The sequence below is a fragment of the Rattus norvegicus genome, chromosome 12 (assembly GCF_036323735.1).
Source record: "Rattus norvegicus strain BN/NHsdMcwi chromosome 12, GRCr8, whole genome shotgun sequence".
Lineage (NCBI taxonomy): Eukaryota > Metazoa > Chordata > Mammalia > Rodentia > Muridae > Rattus > Rattus norvegicus.
Genome location: NC_086030.1, coordinates 37,457,676 through 37,484,242, shown reverse-complemented (window position 1 = coordinate 37,484,242; position 26,567 = coordinate 37,457,676). Strand labels below are relative to the sequence as shown.

At 47.3% G+C, this 26,567-nt stretch overlaps 1 protein-coding gene across 1 annotated transcript; it reads right to left on the bottom strand.

Annotated features, from left to right (window-relative positions):
• Positions 1–162: 162 nt before the first annotated feature.
• Positions 163–26,567, bottom strand: Ccdc92 (coiled-coil domain containing 92). The gene is made up of 4 exons (NM_001083898.1): positions 26,456–26,567; positions 4,971–5,117; positions 4,360–4,401; positions 163–1,814 (listed from the first exon to the last, which is right to left on the bottom strand). Exons 2-4 carry the CDS (start codon positions 5,098–5,100, stop codon positions 1,042–1,044), a joined length of 945 nt encoding a protein of 314 aa, NP_001077367.1. The 5' UTR covers positions 5,101–5,117; positions 26,456–26,567; the 3' UTR covers positions 163–1,041.

Here is a 26,567-nt window from a genome sequence, read left to right as displayed (position 1 = left end):
TGGAGTTACAGCTAATTGTGAGCTGCCACGCGGGTGCTGGAATTGGCTGCAGCTTCTCAGAGCACAGGCCAGAACAGGTTTTAAGGCAAGTGCGTTCTCTCTCCCTTCCTGCTACGCCACTGGTGGGGTTCCACTCGTCTGCTCCAGCACACACCCCCTTTCTTGGCAAGAGCACTGAAGGCTCAAGCATTCAGTTCCTGCCCGAGCTCCAGACCTCTTCTCAGCCAGGGCTGTGTGTGGCTTCAGGACAAACAGCCACTGGCTGTGCCTCTTACACTGTGAGACTGGGCTGGCCAGCTGGAGACAGGCAGGCAGTGGGAAGCCTGGGCAGGACGGAATGCAGCTTCTGCCAGAAACGCAGACATCCATCTCAGCAACAGCTCTGGGCAGCAAGTACTCCCACCCCACCTGCTTGGTCCTCCCCAGCCACCTCCTCCAGTCCCTTGGTGCTTCAAAAAGACGCAGAGGAAAAGGAGGGCGGGTTTAGAAAATAACATTTGTTGGATCCTGAACATCTGGATGAAACTAACAAAAAAAAATTATGAACACACATTCAGGTTGGGGCGACATCAGGGTTGAGGTCATCTTGCTAAGATCATGAGACATAGCTGCTTGTAAAGGGACTGTGCAAGGCAGGAGTCTCCAGGGGGAAGCAGAAGCTGCTGCTCTGCTCTCGTAGGTGCCCTGGAACTGGGGAGGGAGAGAAAGAGAGAGAGAGGGAAAGAGAGAGAGAGCTCCTTATTTTTGCTTCGACTTCAGGCGATTCTGATTCTGTGTGGCGTAGTGATTCAGCCATGGCCATATAAGAGTGTGCCGAGATCTCATGGCGTGGGGCTGGAAGCAAGCTATTGGCATGCAGGCATTGGCCACAGTGCCAGTAAATATCTTCAGCGGGGACACCATTGTAGCACTGTCACTATGGAGCCAGGAGCCAGGCTTCAACAGGAGGAAACATTTGGCATGGGTAGGCGAGGAAGATGTGGGCGAGGTTCCCTGTGGCGCTCACAGTGCGTGGATGGCTGCGGTGACAGGCCGCAGGCTTCACACAGTCCGGTCTGTCCCTGAGTGCTTTCGCACCACCTTCCCTGCATTCACCTGGTCCACGGCCCTCGTCTCTCCCTCGGGCTGGGCCTGTGATGGAGTGGCATGGTGAATGCGGTGAGCCACCCCAATGTGGGTCTTGTGTGGCTTGTCTCGGGCTGGGCTATGCTGCCCACTGGTGCCACGATCTGAGGCGATGGGAGGGATGACAAGAGGCCGCTCCTTGAGCTGGACCTCAGCAGACTCCCGGGCCAGCAGGAATGGGGTGGGGTCAGGCATGGCATCCACAGGCTCTCGAAGGAGGAGTTTTCGGCTCTCAGCTCCAAACCTGTAGACCTCCTCAAACTCAGGGTGCAGTGGGGCTGACAGGCTCTTCTTCATGCGGCGGCGGGGTGTCTCAGGCAGCTTGTCCTTGGGGGGTGTGGGCTTGTAGCTGGCCAGTGCAGGGCTGCCGGCGGGGCTGGCATCCGAGGTGCCACTGGAGCTCAGCAACTTCTTCTTGGCCGCATGCAGCTGTGAGGTGAGGTAGGCCACGGTGCTGGCGCGCTGCTCCAGCTCGCCCGACAGCATGCTCAGCTTGTGGCTCTTCATCTTCAGCTCCTCCAGGTACTTCTTCTCTCTCTCGCGGACCGTGTTCTCCAGCACAGCAATGGCGGCATTCTTCTGCTCCAGTTCTTGAAGCAGCTTGCGGTTTTCCTCCTCTTTGGCCTTCAGCTGGGCTTCCAGCTCTTCACAGCGCCTCTTCAGCTCCGTCGTTCTGGAAGAGCCGTCTCCTGCAGGAACAAGTCAGGTGGCAGGTCAGAGTCTGGGAGAGGAAGGAGATGCTCGTGGCCTGTGTGGAGGGCCCTGACGAGAAGCCCTATGGTAGGCGGGGTGCAGAATGGCTTGCTGGCCCTGCTCCCACTAAAGGCGGATCAGGGGGTCTCTGAGGCCCCTCCCAGCTCTTGGTTCCCTGGCTTACTGCGTAAAAGAACGTCTCCAGAATCTGAAGGTGCTGAAGTTAAAACAGCTTGAGCGTCAGCTGGGGTCAGCGTCTCTGGAGTGCCAGCTCTACAAGTGAAGGGCATCAGACATGTCCCTCAGGCCTACACCCTGCTCTTCTGCCACCTTTATTGTCCTAGTTGCCTCAAACTAGAACTTTCCCTCCTCTATGCTCCCTGGCTGGCAGCCTGCTTTCCTCTCTAACCTGTCTAGCCCCATGTCTCACTGGGTACTACCACCTCCCAGGCCTGCTTCCCTCTTCTCCCCTTGGCCAACAATGACTCCTCATGGCCTAACAACCTGCCAGTCTGACAGTCCATCTGTTCCATGCCTTCTGCACCCACAAGAACCCTGAACCTCCTTGTTTTCTTCTGGGTTGATTCAACTCCAGATCTGTGCATCCAAAATCTGCAGACAGCCCTGCAGGGCCTGTGGGCGCTGGGAGCAAACTGCACCTCTAGAGGCTGCTGGCTCCGACACCCACCTAAGCCAGCAGCCTCAAGTAGACTCTGAGCTATGAGACACCCAAGGGCAAGTATACAGTGCAAGCTCACTGCAGATGGACAGAGACGTGTGTGTGTGTGTGTGTGTGTGTGTGTGTGTGTGTGTGTGTGTGTGTGTAAAGAGCCTGAATCAGCAAATGGTAGCACTAGAAATGATGCGGTATTGTTTTGTATGAGTCTTGTGCTTTTAGCAAAAACAAAACCAACCCCCTACGGCACGAGATTCTGAAGTGCACTGCGGACCCTGCAGAGAAGTGAGCACGACCTACAAGTGTGGCAGCTCTGTAATCTCTGTAATCCCTGGCCTTTACTCATCCCAGCCAGACACAACACTGTGTCCCCAGGGAGTACTAAGAGGGACGGTGGGCCTGGGACAGTGAAGCAGACTCCTGGGTACTGGTGAAGGACACAGTCCTTGACAATCAGGTACAGAGCCATTGTAGTACGGAGCCATTATCGGAGACCATCAAATCCAGGGCTCCTTAGTAAGGTGCTCTTTTGGCCTCCCATCCCTAAGAGGCTTGGGCGAACACTGTCCTTCCCTGAAAATGACCCAGCTGACCTGCTGTCTGTTCTCAGGCACAGTCTTAGCCCAGACCTGGGAGGCTCTGGTACCCCTGGTCCTCTATACACATCTTCTCTACAAACTTCTGACTTTCCTTGTCTAGTCCATGCTCCTCTGCTCCCCATGGTCAACTCCATTATGGAACAGGACTAGACTGTGTGTCACTGGGTATTTGGTGTGTAGACCTCAGGCCTCACAGCCTTCGGGGAGAGAATCGGGATTCTCTCTAACCTGCCTTACGAGCTTGTGTTTGACATGCACTGGACTGAGCGATAGCTTCACTCAGGGAAGTGCACATGGCCCATAAACCCATTGGAGGCTTTTCAAACAGCTGACATAGTACCTTATATACACCCTTCACCAAAGCCATATGCACTGAGTGTGTCCTAAAAGGGTGGTGAGGGGGCTTGGGACAGAGAGGCTTGAGAACCGGTGCAGACCAGTCATGACAAAAGGGGTTACTACAGTACCAAGACCTCTGTCATGCCATGCGTGCGTGCGTGTGTTTGCAAGCACCAAAGGGTGGGAGGTGGGGGTGATACAGACAGACTTGAGTTCCTAGCAGAAGGTGTCTGCTCTATAGACGTTTGTATGCAGGCTCCTGCTCCAACAGCCCTCGGCACCCACCCAGACAAAACCACGGCAGGTGTCCTGAGGAGATGGGCAGAGTAACAGATGCTCAGTGATACTCAGGCTTAGGGGAGTAACCTGAGGCTTCGACTGGACTGGTAAAGCTTAGTTACCTAGACATGTTCTATATTCCAAGGAATAGGCCATTCTCATAGGCTCAGAGCTCCTGGAAGACCCTGTCTCTGTCATATCTCTGGCTGCCACTGTTTTAGCCCTGATGGGTGTCGCTAGAGAAGTAGATCTAGACTACAGTCCAGATGTGCTCTGGGTCATGAACGAGGGCCACTGCACTCCCTATTATGAAGCACATGGCTTTGGGCCAGGGATGCTAACTCTGGAAGACGGGGATGTAGGGCCTTCTGCCTAGTTCTCACTTTTTTCCTTTCTGGCTGGAGTCACATTGACGTTTATTTCTGGATTAGAAAATTCTGGGAAAACATAATAGACATTCTAGGCACACATAATGTGAAATGAAAAGGCCACTCATCACTCCGGCCTCTGGGTGACTTTGGGCTCTAAACTCCCTTGTCTTTGCTCAGGGCAACCACTGTCATTGCAGAAGGGACCCTAAGCATGTGACCAGTGGGAATAGCTTACAAAGAAAACAAGATGCAACCATATCTGGGGAGGAGTCCTTACCTGTCAGTTCGAAACTTTTGAGTGTCAGCTCATATGTTAGATCTATAAAGGAAACATGACACGTTCCATCAGTTCTGAAAACAAGCACCAAGTCCCTCCCAGGGATGAGTTTTACCCTGTAGATGCAGGGGTGGGAGATCCAGGGACCAATGTAAGAAACACCAGATGTCAAGGTTCCTATCAAGGGGCTGGGGATTTAGCTCAGTGGTAGAGCGCTTGCCTAGGAAGCGCAAGGCCCTGGGTTCGATCCCCAGCTCCGAAAAAAAAGAACCAAAAAGAAAAAAAAAAAAAAAAAAAAAAGGTTCCTATCAAGGCGGGAAGCTATCTTCCTTGAACACAGCCCGCAGTACAAAGTTAGTGAGCAGCTGTCTCATGAACTGCAGGCCGCACTGGAGCCGAGTACCACAGGCACCCTGTTCTAGAGCAAGGCTGGCAGCTGTGTGCTCAGGGCTTCCACGGTACTGTGTGGAGCGCTGTCACTTACAGGTGTGTGGGCCACAAAGGATTAATCACATGGCCATATCAGCATGAGGAGTAAGCCTGGTGCAGCAGCTGACCAACTCCACATCCTGACAGTGGCTCTGGTTTAGCAGCCATCAGCCTGCACCCACCTGTGCAGTGCTGCTGCAGCCGCCGGATCTCAGCGTGCAGCCCCTTGAGTGTGCTGGCATGTTCCCGCTGGAGGAAGAGCAGGTTCTTCTGCGCACTGTGCAGCTGGTTCTCCAGGTTTGTGGCTGCCATGCTGACATCCAGGTGACCTGCAGGAAACATAAAAACTCTGGTCACTGTTTTGAGCATGAGGGTTGGAAGAAGATGGAGTTCTGGGTTCACATCATGGAAATGTGTGGGGAGAAGGTGAGGTCCTGGGGCTCCAAGAACCCCTTGTGACTGCTGTGACGCAAACCCTTAACTCCTCTCTCACATAGCACCTGTCACATGCAGGTCTATGTGAGAACCAGGTGAGGGCAGGAGTGGCACCCAATACAGGACGCCAGGCTGCTCTTCATTCCTGGAAAGGAAGCAGGTCCAGGAGGTGAATGGAAGAGTAGGTACAGGGCAGGGTTTCTTCAAATTCAATTCAATTCTAGGTGCTACCTTCCCTTGTGTCCTGACTTATGTGACTGGAGTAATGTGAAGTCAGGCCATCTTTCAAGAATAATTGGCACAGCACTGAGAAACACTTGGGACAGCATGCAGACAGTGTACACAGCTCCCAGTGGCCATGCTGGACAGCTCTCCTGCAGAAGCCCCATTGCTCAAGGGCCGCCAGCATGCCTATGCCATCTGTCAGTGTGTGGCTGTGGTGGCAGCAGCACAGCCTCTCCTGTCACTTCAGGAGTTGCGTTCACCACTAAGACGTTCACCACCGACTTCAGACGGTGCCTTCACTCACAGTCAGCTGAGGCAGCTGTGGCTCCACCCAGCTCTGCCTGCAGGAGAGCTGAACAATACACAGAGGGAAACAGAAAGACCTGACGGGGCTAAGTAGACATCCTAGCAGAACTAAGGTCATCTGAGTTAGGGAGAAAGGTCGAGAGAGACTGGCAAGGAACGAAGTTTGGTCTGGAACGCATGAACTAGTGAGCTGTATTTGCAGAAGCCACAGGCTAAGGCAGCCTCAGCAACCAACTGCAGGGCAAGGTGCCTTCTGCAACTCAAGACCCCAGGACTATGTGCCCAGTGCACAGCCTTGGAGGGGGCCCTGACGGTAACACAGGAGCCAGTCAACCAATGCAAAGTGAGGGGGACACGTGAAGAGTAGCCCCTGGGCCTGCACACTGTCACACAGCAACCTGTCATGTCTAAGCCTCCCAGTCATGACTACCATTTCTTTCACTCAGAAGCTATTCTTGCTCAACCTGATGTGATGTCTGGGGCCCACCTTGACCCATGGTGCTTGGGAATGCTGGCTTGGGAGGCAAGAGTCCTGACAAGATGCCTGACAAGATGCACATCCTGGTGCTCTACCTTCAAAGTCTCAAGGTCATCCCTAATGCCCTGTCTGGCCTTCGCCATCTTCCTTTCACATGGGTAGACTGCCTCTGTTCCCTTCCTCCTCTTTCTCATGCTCCACACACTAGCTGGGGAGGTAGGGGTGTGTGTGTGTGTGTGTGTGTGTGTGTGTGTGTGTGTGTGTGTGTGTGAAGGTCCCATTGTTCTGCCCAGCCTAGTCTGTTCCTACCACATTCCCTGGTCTCTCTGGAGCCCCAGTGCCCTACCCAGGGTGCAGCTTTCCTCAGAGCCTACTTGTGTCTTCTAATGGCAGAACAGCCTTCTGCACCCCACTCTATGCCTTCCCAGGACCCCTGACGTCTCAGCCTAAGCTCTGCTGCTTTGCAGGCTCTAGCCTCAAATAAGGCTATGTACCTCACATCCCTAGCCCTGTGCTGGAGAACTGCCAGAAACGAGTTCATGAGCACGTGTCCCTTGCCTTCATCCTTGCACAACCTGTCCCTGCCTCAACCTAAGCCCAGCCTAGTGGCTGCACCTAAGAGACCATGGCAAACACCAGTGATGACCTACAGGCACCAAGACCCATGCTGGCTTCCTCCTCAGGTCTATAATTCACGTCATGCATGTCCAAAGAACTATGTACTATAATAGTCTAAACATTGAGACATCCTATGCAGCTCTGAGAAAATAACTTATCTACACTGGGAGCCAGATACTTGCTTTTATAATCTATACTGGGCCCCTCCGTGGTCATCCTGTTCCAATCCCCAGATGGTGGATAAGTTTTATTTGATATGTATTTAAGTATGGTTTAAGGAACTGTTCCTATTTGGACTGCCTTGGACTCAGTTTAAACCTAACTCTGGAGTCAGGAATTCACTGTGGTCTGGCTGCTGCAGTTCTTACCCTAAAGCAAACCCAGGTGTGCGAGCAGTGCAATGCACCACTGGGGGTGGCTTGCAGGGTCCTGAGCAGATGAATGTACTCTGACAACAGGGTAGTCATGACTGTCTAAGACCTCTTATGTCCCTCCTCTGGGATGCTCTAAGAGACACTGAAAAGGAGATCTACCTGTACAGGTAGGTCTACGGAGCAAGGCATGCGCACATGGGGCTGAACGTGTCTAGATGAAGTGACTACTGAATCCCTGGGAAAGCTGCATAGCTTAAGACAAATGATGATGCGTCTCTCCTGAGCTGATACCTCTCTCCTGAGCTGATACCAGCCAGCTTTAGAGGTGATGTGCAGGACACGGACACAGAGCTGGTCCCCAAGCAACTTGAGGAGTTGGACACACGGGAAGGGTCTGGAACTGGTTGGTGAATAGACTGAGTCATCTTGGGTTTTCTGGAGATGGCTAGTGGGTCGCAGGGTCCCTCCTCTGAGCATCTTGTCAGTACTGCCCTTCTGTGTGGTAAAGGTATCACCTTGGTCACAGCTCTCAACTATGGCTTTTGCCCCAGGGTGATCCAAATGTTTCTGTGACTTGCTGAGAGTCATCAGTCATTTCACAGCTCTCTGCTCAAGGACAGGCAGCAGGGGCTGGGCACCAGTTGCAGGTTGGTTTCCAAGCCACTGTCAATACCAGGGCCTGGCTCAATCCCAGTGAATGCACACAGACCTGTGGTCTTTCTCCCCAGGCAGCTGTGGCAGTGGGAATGGGTGTCCCTTAATAAGGTTACCTTGACTGACTAGAGGGCGAGGTACTCAGACACTTGCTGCAGTTAGTCACCTCAGAACACCAGCAGTTTGCCCTGCCCCTCTGCACTCAGCAAATCCACCAGGGAAGTCACTGTGCTTCTACAGGGGTCAGAGAGACCCAGCTGAGGTGGCTCACAGAGAACTTCACCCCCATCCTGAGGATAATGACACTAATGGTGGCCTTGGAAGCTAAGGACCCTTGCCAACATGAAGACAAACAGCCTGTCTTGTCCTGACTCCCAGGTGCTGGTTGCCGCCTACCTTCAACACCAACACTCTGTACCAACACTCTGTCGTCTGCTCTGGCAGTCCTCTGCAGGACAAAGGGATGTGGCTCATCAAAACAGATAAGCCAAGCATACACCTGAACTCCGCAGCTCCCCTCAGCCTCGGGATTTGCAATGCTAACCTTCGAGGCTGGGCAGATGTAGATTTATACCGGGAGGCAAATGCTGTATATACATCCAACCTCTGAAACAAAATGAAATCGAGTGCACACCAAACCTGATGCAGCTGAGCTCCAGAGGAGAGTGGATGGCAGTTCTGTAAGGTGGAGGTCAGATACAATGCCTGGCCAGGAGTAGACATGCGGCCCACCCACTGGGTTTTCAGTACACTCCCTGGACAATCATGAACCAGCCCTGCTTTTAAGATAAAAGGTGGGAAAGGCACAGCTGTCTAGGCCCCATCAGCACCTTTGCAAAGCAAGGTTGTTTCAGAAAAGCTATCAGGAATCTTACCCTCTGCATGTGCGTCCTCATACCTCGGATACCAGCAGGATGGGCTAAGGGCCAGACTCATACTCACCCTCTTTGTCTCACAGCCAGGCTGACAGCCACTAGGGACTGACTCAGCACAAGGTGTCCTGGGTCACAAGTAGTGCTCCTCCCAGCCTTGTCCCCTCAGGTCCCCAGTGTGCTCTGTTCATCACCACAATATCTTTTGCCCTCTTCTATCTGCCACACCCTCTAACACAGGGGCCTTTGCACACCCTGTTTCCCCTCTGTCTGGACTACTCTGGGCAACTCTCACTTCCCGCCCTCTTTCTTCCTTCCCTGAAGAACTCATGCATTTTTTACATATGTATTTCAGATAATTTTATCCTGCTCCGCCATGGGACTGAGTAGAAAGGCTGCTCCTAAGTTACCTCACATTAATCAAAAAGCACTGTAGCAGCATTGATCTGAACATGACCTCATCCCATAAAGTCTGAACAGCCTGGGAGATATTTTAAAGCAGCTACATTTTTAGCAGACAAAGAGAAATGAGTATCTTGGAGTGGGAGTGTTTTTCAGCCTGGTTCATACAGCCATAGGGTAACGATTTCAGAATGTGAGAACAGTGCCTAGTGGTGACTGAGAAGTGGTTAGAGCTGAGCTATTCTTGACTCCACTCATCAATTAGTCATAGCTCATTCACAGTGGGGTCTCTCTCTATGGAGGATGGGTATACTGTCTCCCCTACTTTTTGATAGGACCTGTCTTTACGGACCCTACACAGCATCTCAGTGTTAGGGCTTAAGAACCACTGGAACTTTCTGTAGGAACTCTCGGTACTGTTCTGGTGTCCAAGAGGAAAAGGAATGGCCAGGAAGGAAGGTACAACAGGCATTTCTAGGTGGATGTGGGCTCAGATGATACCACCAGAGAAAGTCTCCAACTAGTTGTCCAGCAAACTCTGTCTCCACATGAAGAAATTCAGGTCCAGAAAATTCAGAACACAGTGAGACCAAAAAGGACAGGGTGAACAGATCTCAGAGGGGTGCTACTGAGTGTGGGATGGAAGTGAGGCCATTTAGCTAGACCCTGACCTTTGCCACAGCCCCCTCAGTACTAAGTGCACTGGCCTTGGTGCCTGGCATACAATAACTGTTTGATGAAAGCCAGTGACCTACTGCTATGTAAATACTGGGTCACAGCTCTACAAATATACTTCTGAGCTGTTTACTTGCTTGTATAGAATATTTCCTGAACACTGAGAGAATAAGCGAGCAAATTCTAGTTGCTTCCAAAGAAGACAACATAAAAGTACAGAGACGTACGTCTCAGCAGCCTTCACACTCCTTGTCATTGGAGAGGGGCTATCCAGGAAGTCAATAAAGATGGGCAACTGGGCAGGCAGACCCAGAAGCCCAGGGACAGTACAACTTTTACTTCTTCCTCTGAACCAATCTATAGTACTCTACCAATGGCTAAAAATAGCCTGAGGCAGTGCTCCCCAGGTCTGCTTTATTATATCCTGAAGGGAGGCTGTTGAGATGGCTCAGCAGTTACAAAGTGCCTACTGCTAAGTCTGACAACCTGAGTTCAATCCCTAGAACTGGAATGGTGGAAAGAAAGAACTGACTCCTGCAAGTTGTCCTCTGACCTTCACATGCACGCTGTAGTATGTATGCACATATGGCACAATGACACGTGTGTCCCCCCCAAATTTTTAAACTGCAACTTTATCATGTATGATGATAACACAGACACAGTTCTGAATGCACAATAACTGAGATGAATGAACCGCTGTAAGTTATGGGAACCTCCTGTTCCTGCCCGCACAGGCCCTTAGGAAATTCAATGTGCAAGTCATCTGAAAACCCCAAAGAGCTAGGGCTGCAAGAAAAAGAGCAGCTGCAGGAAGCAAGCATTTGACAAGACTCCAGAGATATCTTGTTAAAGAGGAACAAAGTTACAGCACTAAATATAGAAAGCAGAGATGCAATAAGTTTTTTAAAGAGATAGAAGGTAATCCTAAAGAATTAGGGTAATTTGGCCTGGAGAAATGGCTCAGGGATAAATAGCACTCGCTCTTCAAGAGGACCAGGGTTCAGTCCCTGACATCCACATGGTGTCTCACAGTTGCATGTAATTCTACCTCCATGGGATTCAGTGCCCTTTTCTGACTTTCTCTGGCACAAGGCAACTACACGGTTCACAGACAAACATGCAGGCAAAACATTCATACACATGAAAGTAAGTAACCTCATCAAAAGAACTGGAATAGGCTGGGGATTTAGCTCAGTGGTAGAGCGCTTACCTAGGAAGCGCAAGGTCCTGGGTTCGGTCCCCAGCTCCGAAAAAAAGAACAAAAAAAAAAAAAAAAAAAAAAAAAAGAACTGGAATAGATTTTTCAGTTTTGTTCCTTAATTTTTTCACACCTATGAATGTTTTCTTATGTATATATGTGCACTGCATGTGTGCCTGGCGCCCTCAGAAGTCAGAAGGTCCTCCAACAGCCATTGTTGTTGCGTTTTGTTTTTGTTTTTAAACAGGAGTCATGAGTTTGAGCTGTGTAACCCAAAAAGCTATCATGCTGACTATATGGCCTGGTGACAGGACAAAAGGAAACTTTCATCTACAAGACCAAGCAGAATGACTAGGTAGGTTACTGTGCCAGAGCAATAAACAAGCTGACACTGGAGTCAACCAAAACTGAAAACTATGTAGGGATGTCTTACAGGTGCTCGCTCTCCACCTACACAGTAGACATTTTCTTAGATGTTTCTAAAGCCAACAGAAGAACCCAACCAACCAAACTTTTACACAACACCCACCATACAAAGGACTCTGAGTGCCTGGTAAGGAGGGCTCAGGGACCATGGCACAGCTGCACTGTGGAAGATGAAAAGTTAACATGATCCGACTGTGATAAGTTGAGCTGAAATGCTCATGTTCAAAGGTCTATGAGCAACTTTACATTCTGAATGTGTCAGTCAAAAGGCAACTGTGCTTCATGACAACATATCCAAGGATGGACACAAGAGTATTAAAGTATTACTTTCTAGGTAGTGGATTATGGGTGATTTTTCATTTTTAAAAAATGTCAGGCTGGAGAGATGGCTCAGCAGTTAAGAGCACTGATTGCTCTTCCAGAGTATCTGGGTTCAATTCACAGCACCCACATGGTGACTCACAAATGTCCGTAATTTTTGTTATAGGGGATCTGGCACCCTCAGCAAGCCTACATGGGCACTGCCCACTGTGATAAACAGACATTCATGCGATCAAAACACCCACACATACTTTGATTTGACTGAAATCAAAGTAAATTTTTTATTCCATTTCAGTATTCCCAAACATCACTTTATAGTCATAAGAAATGATAAAGTGGTCTCTCCTGACAAAGTCAAGCACTGAACACCACTAGGGAGGAGACAGTATGCTCCCCTAACATGTCAGAGGATTCTGGATGGCTAGAATAGTCATTTCACCCAAGCACACAAGAGTTCATTGGAGGTAAGTTTCACAACGACAACAATTTAGTGCCCCAAGACAGGCAGAGGATGACAAGAGTCCTTGGGTGCCTCCTCTGCCCACACGGTCTACCTCCCTGTATCTTGATGACATTATCCATCAGAAAACACAAGCCCATCGATAAGTCTCCAGCCACTGACATCCATTTCCTTCCAAAAGAGTGCACAGCCTGATATTAGGGCTGTAAAGATGAGATCAGAAGCTGGCAATTAGGGCATGGAAACTTGATACACCATGCGTCTGGGAAGCCTGCGGTCACAGGAGGCAAGCATTATGGACTTACTCTCTTGTTCCTCTTACTCTGGTTAGCTCCCACTTTCAGAGCTGCTATTTAAAACCACTTTGGAAACCCACATTTGGAAGGGGTGATCCCTGTAGTGACAATTTTGGAATTTTGGTTTCTTTAAAAAACAAAAAACAAACAAACAAAAAAATTAAATGTTTTTGCTTTAATCCCAGGTGTGGGATATGAGGCTGCTTCACAGCAGCTTTAATTTACATCCTCTTCTAGCAGAGGCATGGTTTTGCCAGCTGCATATAGTCTCTGCGACTGTGTAACATTTGGAAGTCTGGGATCTTTTCAGTAGCTATATAAATGCTACATCCCTGGGAGGCAGGGTAGGTAGTTAGTGGTTGTTCATGGGGATTGGATGGGATCTGTTAGTAGTTGTGCTCAAAGAATGCAAACAAAAGGAAAGAAATTAGATTCAGGGATCTTTGCTTTCTCTCTCTCTCTCTCTCTCTCTCTCTGTCTCTGTCTCTGTCTCTCCCCTCTCTCTCCTATCTAGTGAGAGGGGGGTGAAACTGGGGAGAGAAAAGGTGGGAAAAAGAAGAACCTACAAAGTAGCAAAGGCTGACTATAAGTAATGCCTCAAATATTAAGTATAAAAATGGGAAGTCTGATTTCAAATGCCATAGAGGAAATGGCAGGGAATGAAGGAATGAATATAATTTTTAAGAGGCTAGCAAAAAAAATTTATTAAGGCTGCTACTCCTGGGAATCCCTGCCCACCTTGCTCCCAGATGTGATTTTGTTTCTTTTCTTTTTCTGCTTAGTATATTGTTTCAAAAAAGGTCGGAAGAATGGCTGAGCAGTTGGAAAAATTGTGGGTGGAAATGAAGGGGCCTGAGAAACAAAAGGAGTCACTCTGCTCGCTCTTTTCTGAAAGGATTACAGAATTGGTGGGGCAACTAAACAGGTTGTGGTTGGAGATGGACGTTCTTGGAAAGTGAGGAGCACAGGAAAGAGAGAACACAAAGGCTCAGTCATGGTGACTGAGCAAGAAAGTAGGAGTTTCCTGCGGAAGAGGGAAAGAGGTCAGAGGAGAGTTGAAAAAGTAGGACAATCTGATGAAACAGCTGTTTCTAGAGAACGTTTAATCTTGAACCAACCACACTGCAGAGTGGGAGGAGGGGGCAGCTGGGTCATGAGATCACCCCCAGCTTTCCCAGTAGTTGTACAGCATATGCCTGCTAATGGCGTGGAACAGGTTGTAAGGAGATAGGATGGCATCCTATAGAAATGATAGATCTGAGGCATTCTAAAGATCCATGATTTCATATGGGATGCACTCACCTTATGTGAAACAAATTCTAAAAACCTGGGCTACAGAAAACAGAATTATTCCTCAAGACTGGAAGGGATTGGTGACAGCTATATTAGAGGCTGGTCCACAGTTGCAATGGTTAACACGGTGGAGGGAAGAAGCCTTGAATATTGAACAGTGAAATAGAGCAAGGGGAATGAAAATAGTAAAGATCAGTTGCTGGGTGAAGGGCAGTGCTCTGATAAACAAGAACAGACTCAATTTGATGACACTACTACAGAATATTGTTACTTAATGGCTTTAAGAGCTTGGGACAAAGTTGAAGAGTCCAGGGGAAAAAGTCTACCTCATTTACAAAGATTATCTTTATCTTTACAAAGATAAAGACCTTGGAGTTTGAAAATTTGAATGCTGAATGTAAAAAGTTATCAGACCATTAAAGGCACCAGCAGCAGCTACAGACAAATGGATAAGGGCTATGACTGATATTGGTTCTAATGTATACCATGCAATAGGTCAAGCTATAGGTAGAGGTCTCTGATATCAAAATGCCTGGTGCTTTAATTATGGGAAATATGGTCATTTGCAAAGAGACTGTGACCAAACCAAAAGCCTTGGAATCTCAAAATGTCTGGTGCCTTAACTTTGAGAAATACAATGCTTAGTTGTGGAAAGACTTTCAAAGAGCAATGATTTTCCTAGATCTTAAACAGAAAGAGCACCTAGGCTTCTTGAGGTGTGTATTTAATAAGGCAAAGGTGCCATTGGCTTCAGGAATACAGATCCAAATGATATTTTCAAGATAATTTCTTAGTGTGGGCCTTTGGGAGCCTGACTCAGGGTCCTTGCAGCAACAATAAGAGCTGTTTCAGCCAAGGAGTAACATGCAGACTGAAAAACCTTCACTTGGCATTGGAGATTTTTTTTTTTTTTGAGCTGAGGACCGAATCCAGGGCCTTGCGATTGCTAGGCAAGCGCTCTACCACTGAGCTAAATCCCCAACCCCTGGCATTGGAGATTTAATGCATGCTACGTAGGATAAAGTTTAGACTTGAGCAGGAGAGGTCTCTTGAAAACCTTGGCCACTGAAAGCACGTACTTGACTGAAAATGCACATAGTACAATTAATGGCTTAAAACACAAGGAGAAATAGCAGTGACAATTTTGGAATTTTGGAAATATAAGAAAGTGTTTTTGTTTTAATCCCAGGTATGGGGATGTGAGGCTGCTTCGAAGTAGCAGACACAGCTATGATCTGCCTCATGCTCTAGCAGAGGCATGATTTTGCCAGCTGCAGATAGTTTCTGCCAACTGTGTGATGTTGGAATTCTGGGAACTTTTCAGAGGATAGAGAGGTATATGAATGCTAGGGCCCTGAGGTGGGGTTGATGGTTGTTGACTGTTCAGACAGGTTGGATGTGGTTTGATAGTAGTCATGCTTAAAAAACAAAAGAAATTAGATTCAGGGGTCTCTATCTCTCTCCCCTCTATCCTCCTTTCTCCCCTATCTAGTAATAAGGGGTGAACCTAGAGGAATAAACAGTGGGGAAAAAGAACCCACAAAGTAGCAAAAGACCAGCTACAGTTCCCTGTGTGAGCAAGGTTTCCTCAAGAAAACAGGTCTGGAATGCAGACGGATGATGCACCTCTAAATGGTCTGTGTAGTTCAGAAGAGGTCAGTGCACAAGCTCTCTATGACAGGGTGCCTGCTGGAGTGAGTGGGCCTTGTGAAACCTGAGGCAGAGTTGACCCTGGGAGGTAGGAGCCCCAGACCCCAGAGAAAGTCAACCCAGCACTTCTGCTTACATAGAGAACTTCCTAGACACAAGTGGCTGGTGGAACAGCAGTGGCCAAGGGCATATAGGACAGTGGCCCTACCTAGGCCCTTCTGCATACTCCTTTTCTCTCCCCAGGAAGCACTCGGTTAACTACTCTCTGCGGTCACCCATCAGAGTGTCCACTAAGGCAGAGAACTCACTTGTGGCTTTGCAGAAATATTACCTGTGAGCTTCTCAAGCTGGCCAGGCATCAGGATCACCCTGAGACAAGGGAAGAATTTCTGTAGACACAGTACAGACAGTTCCACCAATGAACATTTAATGGACAGGGTTCTAGGAATACCAGTCCGGGGATCCCTTGGGCCTCAGAAGTTACCTTAATAGTTAGAAGCTTAGTATCATCATTGAATTTATTTAAAACTCATTCTGACCGTGTTTTGTTCTGCAGCCTAGACTAGCCTTGAACTTGCCACATAGCCCAAGCTGACCTCAAACCTACCATCCTCCGGCCTCAGCTTTCTGAGTGCTAAAGCTAAGGTGACAGGTGTGTACCACCACATCCCACTTAACTATATCTCGACATTTACAAGGCCTATTGCACTAGACGGCTGGTCAGTCCTTTTGATTATGTACTTAGCAGTCAAGTCAGTACACTCCTATATATAACTGATTCCATGCTGACAATCACTTGGTGAGGAAAGATCAGAAAACAATCAGTAATTATAACCTCCTGAGATGGAAGTACTAAACACAGGAGCCAGGGGAAGGGAGCCCAGGGAGGCACCCTTCAGTGCAACTGTCTCTTCGGGGCAGAGATCCCTGGAGTGTAGGGGTGGGACCTCAATTAACACAGCATTTGTATAATACCAGGTGGCACCAGGCCCTAACTGGATGCTGAGTGCATAGGGCCTAGAAAGACAAGGCTTCCCTTCTGGAAAGGCTGGGGCTGAGTTGAGCCCTAATGGATGGGCAGACCTGGGGAGGAAGAAGCAATTCTGGGGAGGGAAACATGAATGAAGCTTTACAGTAGTGTGATCACATACTACTTGACTTTGGAGAGGGGTGGAAACAAGGTGGGAGAGACAGACTATTTACACTATGAGAACTACAGGTTACACATCAAGAACTAACTGCTCACAAAGGCTGGAGAAGCAGCAGGTACAAGCACTGGCTACTCTTGACAGAGGACCTAGGGTTCAATTCCCTTCATTCACATGGCAGCTAACACTGTCTGACACCCTCTTCTGGCTTCTGTGGGCATCAGGCACACACATGGTTCACATATATGTGGCAAAACACTCATCCACAAAGCATAATGTACACAAAAGTTGAGGTGCCAAGGTGGGAATCAAGCAGGAAGGCTGCTCAATAGAGGTGCAGTTCCCAGTTCAGGATTTAGACTGGCCAGAGTAAAGCAGAACACGGGAAAGGAGAGGTGCAGTGGCCCCAGGTCCCTTAGCTCTGGGGGAAAGCACTCATGAGGGCTTACAGGGTCAGGTGCTACGCACCATGCTCGATGAACATCTGACCTAATCTATACCTCAGCAAGCAGATGGCAGGGGTGGGATTCATTCTGAACCACTCTGACTCTGAAGTTGACATTCCTGACATACTATATACTATTGTACTCCCACGAAGGAAATGCCACCAGCACAAACAGAGCCAGCACTCACTGCAATGACAAAACATTACTAATTAGTGTTCCTTCTTTCAAAGTTCCCTTCCACCTTCTTCTTCTGCATAGCCGAAGTGAGTAGCTTATGTAGAGACAGACTTTTTGCTTGGTGTTAGCAGTCCAACCGCTCAGATTTAAGGGATGTAGCTACTCACATGAAAAAAGCACCTTGGAACAAGAGGTGTTTGCCTTACAGATGCAGCCCCTGTGCCGGGTTAGGAACCTAGAGCTTGTGAACTGGTGCAGAATGCTGTGAAAATGTGCACTGTTACTTTCCAGTGGGTGTTTTAAACACTCAGGCTTCAGATTCAGCAGAAGTCTTTACAATGTATCCCAGAAGTCCTAAAATTTTCTGGGATTTTTAGGATTTCTAAAATCCTCATTTTTTTTTCTGTCTTACATGACAATGTAAGTGCAAGGTGACAGTGCAAAGTGACCTCTGACACATAAGTTGTGGCTGGCTGGCTAGGAGAGGCTCAGGCTTGCTCTTTATAAATATGAGGCCATGGTGCCAACTCTTTCCTCATTCAGATCCTTTGCCTGTTTAAATGAACAACTGTGCTGTGACTGAGACGGATCTATAGAACTAGAGCAGTGGGGAAGAAGCAGGGGCAGCCATGTGAAACACTGTGGGGAGGCAGAGGACTCTGCACATGATACCTGCCAAGGGCTGGCCTGCTTATGTAAGCTCATCCTTGCTCAGTCTCCACTGGCATGAGCTATTTTATAGTCTGCACAGCCACTGTTTCCTTGTGGATGACCACCAGCTGGAAGCACTCAGAATTAAAGAACATGCAGAACGTGCACTCAATGGCTTGACCAGGAGCTGCAGAGGAGCTGTGGCTCTTAGGCACCACATGTGGAACCATCTGGGTCACTACATCTGGTGAGGGGGTGCTCCTTACAGTTAGGAAGCCCATAGCAAAGAACTCTTCAGCCCCCAATATGGACCACAGGAGCCCAGGTGGAGCAGCTCTGCCCTGAAGCAAGGCTCTCTTCTCTAATGATTTGAGGCTCATGCTGCTCTCTTTGGGTTTCATCAGCAAGTGAGGGTATAAAGAGCTCACAGAAGGGACATCTGGCCAGGCATGGTCTTTTTCCCACTGTTGAGAGCTACTGACCTTGGAGAAAAAGAGAAGCCATCTTGGGGGCTGGAGAGATGGCTCAATGGTTAAGAGCACCGACTGCTCTTCCAAAGGTCCTGAGTTCAAATCCCAGCAACCACATGGTGGCTCACAACCATCTGTAATGAGATCTGATGCCCTCTTCTGGTGTGTCTGAACAGCTACAGTGTGCTCATATATAATAAATAAATAAATCTTTAAAAAAAAAAAAAAAAAGAGAGAGAAGCCATCTTGCAACAAGCCCTCCGAATGATCCTGTACAAACTTGTCTTGAATCTTCCATCCCTGTTAAAGAAGTCCACAGAGGGGCTCCATTCTGCATTTTCCATGCTGGGCCAACTCGGGCACCTCCTTGATGGCCTGGGCTCATTGACAAACTTCACATTTATATGTGAGTGCTTGTGATTATAAGTGTTCCTTCTTAGTTCTTGGCAAAAAGATTTTGGTTTTCTTGTCTAAACACTAAGATAACTTAAGAGACCTTAAGTCCTGCAAACAAGGCATCTCCAGTAAATACTGGGTTATAAAAGATATAAAAGATTTGTGTCTAAAGAAATTCTGTGGACATTCTACAGTCTATAAGAACTGACACGGTCAACTCCGGGGTATACTGTATAAAGGCTTTAACATTAATTCAATACAGGAAATTCCGTGTTCAAGGAGACCACTAAAGCCTGTAATCTTTGGAGGGTGTGGCAGAAGAATCAGAAGTTGGAGGCCTTCCTGGGCTATCAAATGTTCTAGGCTGGTCTGGACAATTTAAGACTATCTCCAATCATAAATAATAAAAGAGCTGCGGACATAGCTCAGTGTATTGAAGACCAAGCACAAAAAAACAAAAAACAAAAAACAAAAAACAAAAACAAAAAACCACTGAACAACAGCCCCTCCAACTCCTTGTATTAAGCAGAAGAACGAAGACATTCTGATGTAACATAGAAGATGACACCAAAGACACAACCTTTCCTGAGACCCTAAACTCTTTCATGCATTATCTTGACAGTTCAGCACTCCTTTGTGGGTGGCAATATAAAGTTTTGCAGTTCATTCTTTCTATAAAGCAACTTTTAACTTTTTAACATTTACTCGTTATCATGAGTGCTTGAATGTCATGGTATAGTGTGGTAGTCAGAGGACACGCTGTGAGGGTTGGTTCTCTCCTTCCACCATTTAGGTTTTGGGGATAGAACTCAGGCTGCCAGCCTTGGCAGCAGGCACCTTTACCAACTCAGCCATCTTGCCAGGCAAATCCTCTTTCTTTAGTCTTAATGCCAGGAACTAGGTTACCATTTGGAATATGCAAAGGACCAAACATTAACAAGAGCCTTGTATAGCTCAGAGTGTAGATGTAGAGGTTGAACAACTCGGCACATACTAATTCCTATGAAAGCATTTTCTCACGAAGGCTAAATGATACATACCCTAGCCTAAAGACATAGCCTCTTCATAAGCCTTTAAAGAAATCACAGACATCATATAATATTTCAGGTGTCATGTTTCTCTGCCAATATTAAAATATCAATTATTACATGAATTTTTTTGTACTTTGCTTTCTAAAATTCTTAATTCCCTATGGACTAGTGCTATTCTGAAATGATTGGGAAACAATATATATTTAACTAACAACTTACAAAGAAATTAAAACTGAAAGAGGAAAACCTGTCAGCCACCTGTCTTTGTGGTAACAGCTGAACAGTTCTGAACACTTGCTTTTTTAAGCCCATTGAGATGATTAAATCATTATGGCCACCAGATATGCTCAGTACACTTAAAAACTATAAATGCAAATCCTGTATAATACATTGCCACTTAAGCAGACAGCTTAATACAGAGTAACTATATGTAAGGATCACAACACAGTAAGAAGACAAAAACAAAAACTGTATAAGGGAGGAGGAGAAAGGCTAAACATCTCCCAGCAAAGAAAGCTGGGTGCCTGCATCCACACCACAGAAGGGCCTCCACTCTTTGTGGTTCTATCCACTGGTCAGAAGACCAAACATTCTCACACTGACATAGACCATTAGGATGATGGTAGTGGGGCCTCCTTGATGGTGGGCCCTGAGGTCACTGATGGGTCTCACACTACCTCGCATCTGGCCTGTTTTATGAACCATCTTGCTTGGCAAGAAAAGTCAAGGTGTTCTTCTTAAGCTGACCAGCTCTCTTCATGTTGTACCTGTCCTAGGTAGGAACTCGTGCAGCCAGGTAACCTCTGGTATTTCCTAAAAGGCCCTTGGGAGTAACAAAAGGATGTTCTCTGTAGCCACTGCCTGGATGCAAACAAGGAGGGATGCAGGGAGAGTTGGAGAGAGAGTTGGTGTTCCAAGCCTCCCAGCTTACCAACAGTGTTGTATGAGTCACTCTGTTCATATGGCTTGTGTTGTGAGAAGCCATTAGGAAGTGACAGCAGCTTGGGGGGCGGGGCTGGGGGGGTTATAAACATATTCAGATCAGGTCACTCAAACAAGAGTGCTTGTCACATAGATGCTCTAGTCATTCCACTCGTCCAGATGATACCTACAAAGGCTGATGTGTTACTGCCAAAAACCTGTAAAATATTTTATTCCTGGACCTAGCACAATGTGTGTTGATTCAGAAGCACAATATGACTGGATTACAACTTTGTGTTTTTCCATGCCTTCACTGTCTCCCACTATCTGACAGAGATAGGACTCAGGTCTCTGGATGCCCCATTTTTGGACTGCACATGAGAACTTCAACAATTAAAAATCAGGAACTTTAGCCTAAACAGTTGGGCAGCTATGAGACTCCAGCCACTCCTTCAGTTACAGAGCATTATGTGTGTGATAAACTTGTGTTCTGTCACCAGAAGCCATGCTGAAATCATCAATGAACTTTACTGCCATCTGAGAAGCCCATGTGGCTTGGGACGGTCAGACAACAGTCCAAGTCCTCAGTTCACAGCTCTGCAGTGTAATATATGGAGCCCCAAAAGCTAGTGGGCAAAGCTCACCATGTTGTTCTAGAACCAGTTAGCAGCATGCAGAGCTGCTCTGAGTGTCAACCATGGCTGAAACACAAAAGCAACCAAAAAGACCATTCCTACCTGAGAAGGTCCTGCTCTGGCTCTCTTTTTCAAGCTTATTGTCCCACTCCTTAAAAGCAAAACAAAGGGGCTGGGGATTTAGCTCAGTGGTAGAGCGCTTACCTAGGAAGCGCAAGGCCCTGGGTTCGGTCCCCAGCTCCGAAAAAAAGAACCAAAAAAAAAAAAAAAAAAAAAAAAAAAGCAAAACAAAACAAAACAAAAAACCCTCAACAACTCTTTGCTCCCATCAGTGAAGTCTAGACTTTGCGTTCTTTTTGCTGAACTCTAATACCATAGCCTTTATACCAAGATAAACTATCAAAATACGGCCTCAAACACTTGAAATTTTGTTTTACATTTATGTATTAGGGGTATGTGCACAGTATGGTGGGTATGTGGAGGTCAGAGAGTGATCTGGGGGAGCTGGTCCTATTGTATAGGATTTAGGAATCAAAATTAGATCATCGGGTTTGGCAGCAGGTGCCTGAACTCAGTTTCTGCAAAGTACTGCCCAGGTACTGCTAAGCCATCTAGCCAGTCCTTGACCACATTATTTATGGGAACTATGCTTACTTAAGACTTGTTGCTAAGGGGCCAATAGGGCCTACTCCAAGGCCAAAGGACCACCTCTCCTTGCACAGGGCAACAGGCAGGCCCACAAGCAAGTGGCTAAAAGATACTGCTCTCAGCTTCTGGGGGTTTCTGATCTGGTCATAGACTTCCAACATGACAAAAGAGACAGGCACACCTTGGAAAGGACAGGCAACATTGGTGATCTCAGCTAGTCTTGTCTAGAAGGATGTAAAATTAACAGCAGCTTTCTTTATCCTCCCTATCAAAGTAAAGGCTTTAGTACCTCTCAGTATAGATGTTATCTTGTCCCCAGTCAGAGGAGAAATAACCCTGGTGCCTTCTACTTGGAGTGACATATGTGATGGTTGGAGAGAGTCCAGAAAAAGCTTCTTTGATATCAGAATGCAGCACAAGCTTGGCTTCCTACTTCATCACTGGGAAAATTAGGTTAGAACCCATTAGTGCTCCCAAGTAATCACGCACGACAGAGACAAAACTTGCTCTTGTGAAACCAGTGTCTTATGCATCCCCCATATGGTAACAAAGATGGATGGCACTTTTCTGTGTAATTCTTCACTTCTGAGTAAAACATGCAACCTTCAGACAGCCAGGGTCACAATAATCCTGGGACTTGTAATGTGTAGTAGCAGATATACCGTAAACAATATCAATATGAAATCCGCCTTCCAGGCTCACAAACTAACAACTCCTCGAATGAGAAGACAACTGCCCACTACAATGGACTAGGAAAGAATACCACAGCGGGTCTAGGTCAGAGCTAAACTTATTCTCCTCTTGTTTGGTGCTAACCCAAGGATTTCACTGCTCAGTTCCGAGACTTTAGATAGAGCAGAGCACTCAGCATCAAGGGGAAGGGTACTTCCTTTTTGTTTCCGGCCGGAGGGCAGCAAGTGCTTTTTTCACTGAGAAGTGGTGAATGGGAAGCAGCCAGGAGGCTTGCTCTGTGCTCTCACTTTCATTGTCTCATTAACAAAGAAGTCTTTTATTTTTCCTAGTTCTAAAGACAGGTCTTGGATTGTATGTAGTACCAGGTAACTTTGAACTCAGGATTCTCCTGCTTCAGCCTGCTGAATACTAGGACTGTGGGTCTGCACCATCCTGCCTGCTTAACAAAGACAGCTTTTAAGATAACTGAGTGATGCACTTGGGGGGTGTGCTATGCTATTTAACTGTCTGCCATACTTGATTATTTGTTGTCTCAGAAATAGTACTTAAAAGTTTATTTGTAGAATTTTTTTCTTTATTAATATATACTTCCTTCCCTATGGGGTCTCTCTACAGAGCCCTGGATGCCCTAAACTCACTATATATTCATTCACTGATTCATTCATTTATATGGGGTCTCTCTGCAGAGCCCTAGCTGCCCTGAACTCATTATACAGACTACCCTCCCAAGTGCTGGGATTAAAGACCTATGCTATCATGCTCTAACATATGCTGCTTTTGCAGGGGACGACATGGTAGCTCACAACCATGAGGATCCAAAGGATCCAAAATTTTAACTCCTTTGTCCTCATGGCTGGTCTGCTACCTGTCAATCCTTTGAGCTCCCAGGAACCTGCTCTGTTCATTTGCCATAGGCCACAGGGCTAACCCCAACTAATGTACATATTAGGGAGTCATTATTCTAATAGTGACAACAGTGACATAGTTATTCCCATTGTTAACCAGCTTATCAAGACTGGCATAGCACAAACAGGTACTTCAATCACAAAGCCCCTGTGTTCTCTAGTTTTATGTCAACCTGACACAAGCTAGAGTCATCAGAGAGAAGAGAGCCTCAACTGAGAAACTGCCTCCATAAAATCTGGGCTTTTGGCAGGCCTGTAGGGCATTTTCTTAATTAGTGACTGATGTGGGAGGGCCCAGTAGGTAGGGCCACCCGTGGGCTGTTAGTCCTGGGATCTATAAGTAAGCAGGCTGAGCAAACCAGAGAAAGCAAGCCAGAGCACAGCACTCCTCCATGGCTTCTGCATGGCTGGAGGCTCCTGCCTCCAGGTTCCTGCCCTGCTTGAATTCCTACCCTCGCTGGTTTTGCTGAGAACTGTTATATGAAACTATGAATGGGATAAACCTCTCCTCCCCAAGTTGCTCTTGGTTACGGTGTTTCACCTCAGCAATGGAAAGCCTAACCAAGATGGCCTCCTTGTCCTTTCCTCATTTCAGTGATTCTACTTTGTAGTTTTGATTTACTTTCTGGATATTTAGAAACCATCCAAAAAACACTGACTACAACCACTTTAGGTAGGTATGACTTGACTGTTTTGCTATGAAACTTGATTCCTATTTGAGTAATGAAATAAAGCAAAATGCAGAGCAAGCCCAAAAGTCGTATCTTACCCATCTGTAATGTCCTCAGCTCACTTTTACAACTTGCTGACTCTTGGAACAATTGGCACTACCACCTCATTTTTAGCAAGAATGACTTCCTACAGCAATTATCTTGACTAGGTGGTTATTACAGAAAAGAAAAGCCAGAGAAGAAGTATCTAATACATGTCAAACATAACACTGACCGTGGGAGTGCTTTATTATTTCTAAGCCCCCAAAAACATGCAAAATGGGGTTCAAGTTAGCTCTGACACCAAGCAGAGAAGCCAGTCACTATCTTCCCAGGATTCAAGTAGGTGTCTGGGGATGTCAACATGCCCACAGCTCTAGAAGCTGGCAGCAGAACATGTAACAACAAACTCCACAGAGCTAGGAGGGAAACAAAGTCCTGGAATCCAGTGACCACCAAACCCTGGGAGACCCACCATCAGACCCCCCAACTCCCTCCACCCCTGAGTCCCCTCCATTCGTGCTGCACTGGGAGGGAGCCGGAGGGAAGAGCAGCCCCTTCCTTTCACTGCTGAACTTCCCCTGGTAATTCTGCTCTACAGCACCACCAGGGACGCTGTCTTCCTGTAAGTACTCAGTGTCCTCTTCCTTACTCGGAAAGACTCTAAAGCAATCAAATCCCTACTGCGTGGCAGACCTTCAAATGTCTGAAGACCATTAGGACACAGGTCTGTCTGTCCCTGCCAAATGATTCTGCGGGATCAAACACCAGACCTGCCTAGCTGGTCTGGGACTTGCATTTGCAGCAGTCTCCGTATGTTTGGCACTGCAGGGTGTCTTGCCCCTGCCCTCAGAATATATGAAGTCCAGGAGATAGTTAATCTTAGTTAATAAATGTGTCACCCAGTCTGCATTAGGATCTATTTATGGCTGACCTTGTTTTAGATAGGAAAAAAAAGCTGTGCATATCTTCTTGCCAGAAATATGAGAGGATGCTTTACAAGTATTTCTTAAAAGCATCGACATCATAATTACGTCAGTCCTGCTGCAAACACATCCTGACAATTAGATAATGAGGTTAAAATCGATTTCCCAACATAGGCCAGATGAGAGTTAAGAACTCAGAATGAGTGAGCTGCTCTAAACAAAGGATTCATGCATTTCTTTGAAAAGATTCGGCGTTGAAAGAAATGTCTAATTTCCAAAACACCTATTTGAGATGTTTAAGAGTGTTAACAGGAAAATTCTGGTCCGTGAAAGTCATTGTTCTATACTTTAAAATATAGTTAAATCAGGCCTGGGGCTAGAGCTCAGTAGAGCCCTATGTTCATCCTTCCATACTTCAGATCCAAACAGAAAAATCGAAACAAAACTGACTCATTATGCTTCAGAGGAGCAATCCAAACTATTTTAAGGCTTTTCAGTAGTGGTACTCATGTATACACATACAAAATAAAGAAGCACAAGTCTTAACGCCTTTCTTCCAAACATACTAGAATATTCAGCCATTTTGGTGAACAGTTAGCCAAAGAGAAAACATGAAAAATTGGAGGTAAAAGTCAACTGGAATGCTAGCATCTGAAAAACCTTACAATTCAATGGCGATAGAATGCCAGGGAATTCTTGGCTGTGCAAATAAAATAATACCAATGCTATTTAAATGAATTTCAAACTTAGTTTGTAGTCTGCGATCCTCGTTTTAACTAACCTACCTACCTTCCTTCCTTCCTTCCTTCCTTCCTTCCTTCCTTCCACACAGGGTGTCTCACCATGTAGCCTTGAGCTTGTCTGGAATTCGCTATCTAGTTCAGGCTATCCTCCAACTCGGAGATCCACCTGCTTCTGTCTCCCGAGAGCTGAAATCTAAAGGCGTGCGCCATCACGCCCGGATGCTAACACTCCTAAAGGTGTGTCCAAGCCTGTACTTAGTTATGAAACCGATCGGTGCCACCTGTCACGGGGCACGGTCATATTTTTCTCCTCCGGCACCTCATTGTCATCAGTGACTAGACCGTGCAGCTAAAGATACTTGAGGCTTGACATTAGCCCGCAGGGCCGGGTCGAGCCCGAGGGAACCGCAACCCGGAGCGCTACCTGCGAGCGTGGCCAGCGTGCGCGTCCGCGGGACCCGGGAGCTCAGGGCAGAGTACTTACGCGGAGCCACCCGGTCGCCAGGGCTGCGGGTCCGGGAGGCGGCAGGTGTGACGCGGGCGGGGAGCTGAGGCCCGCAGCATCCCGCCGGCGTGGGGCCGGACCCCGGGGCGCT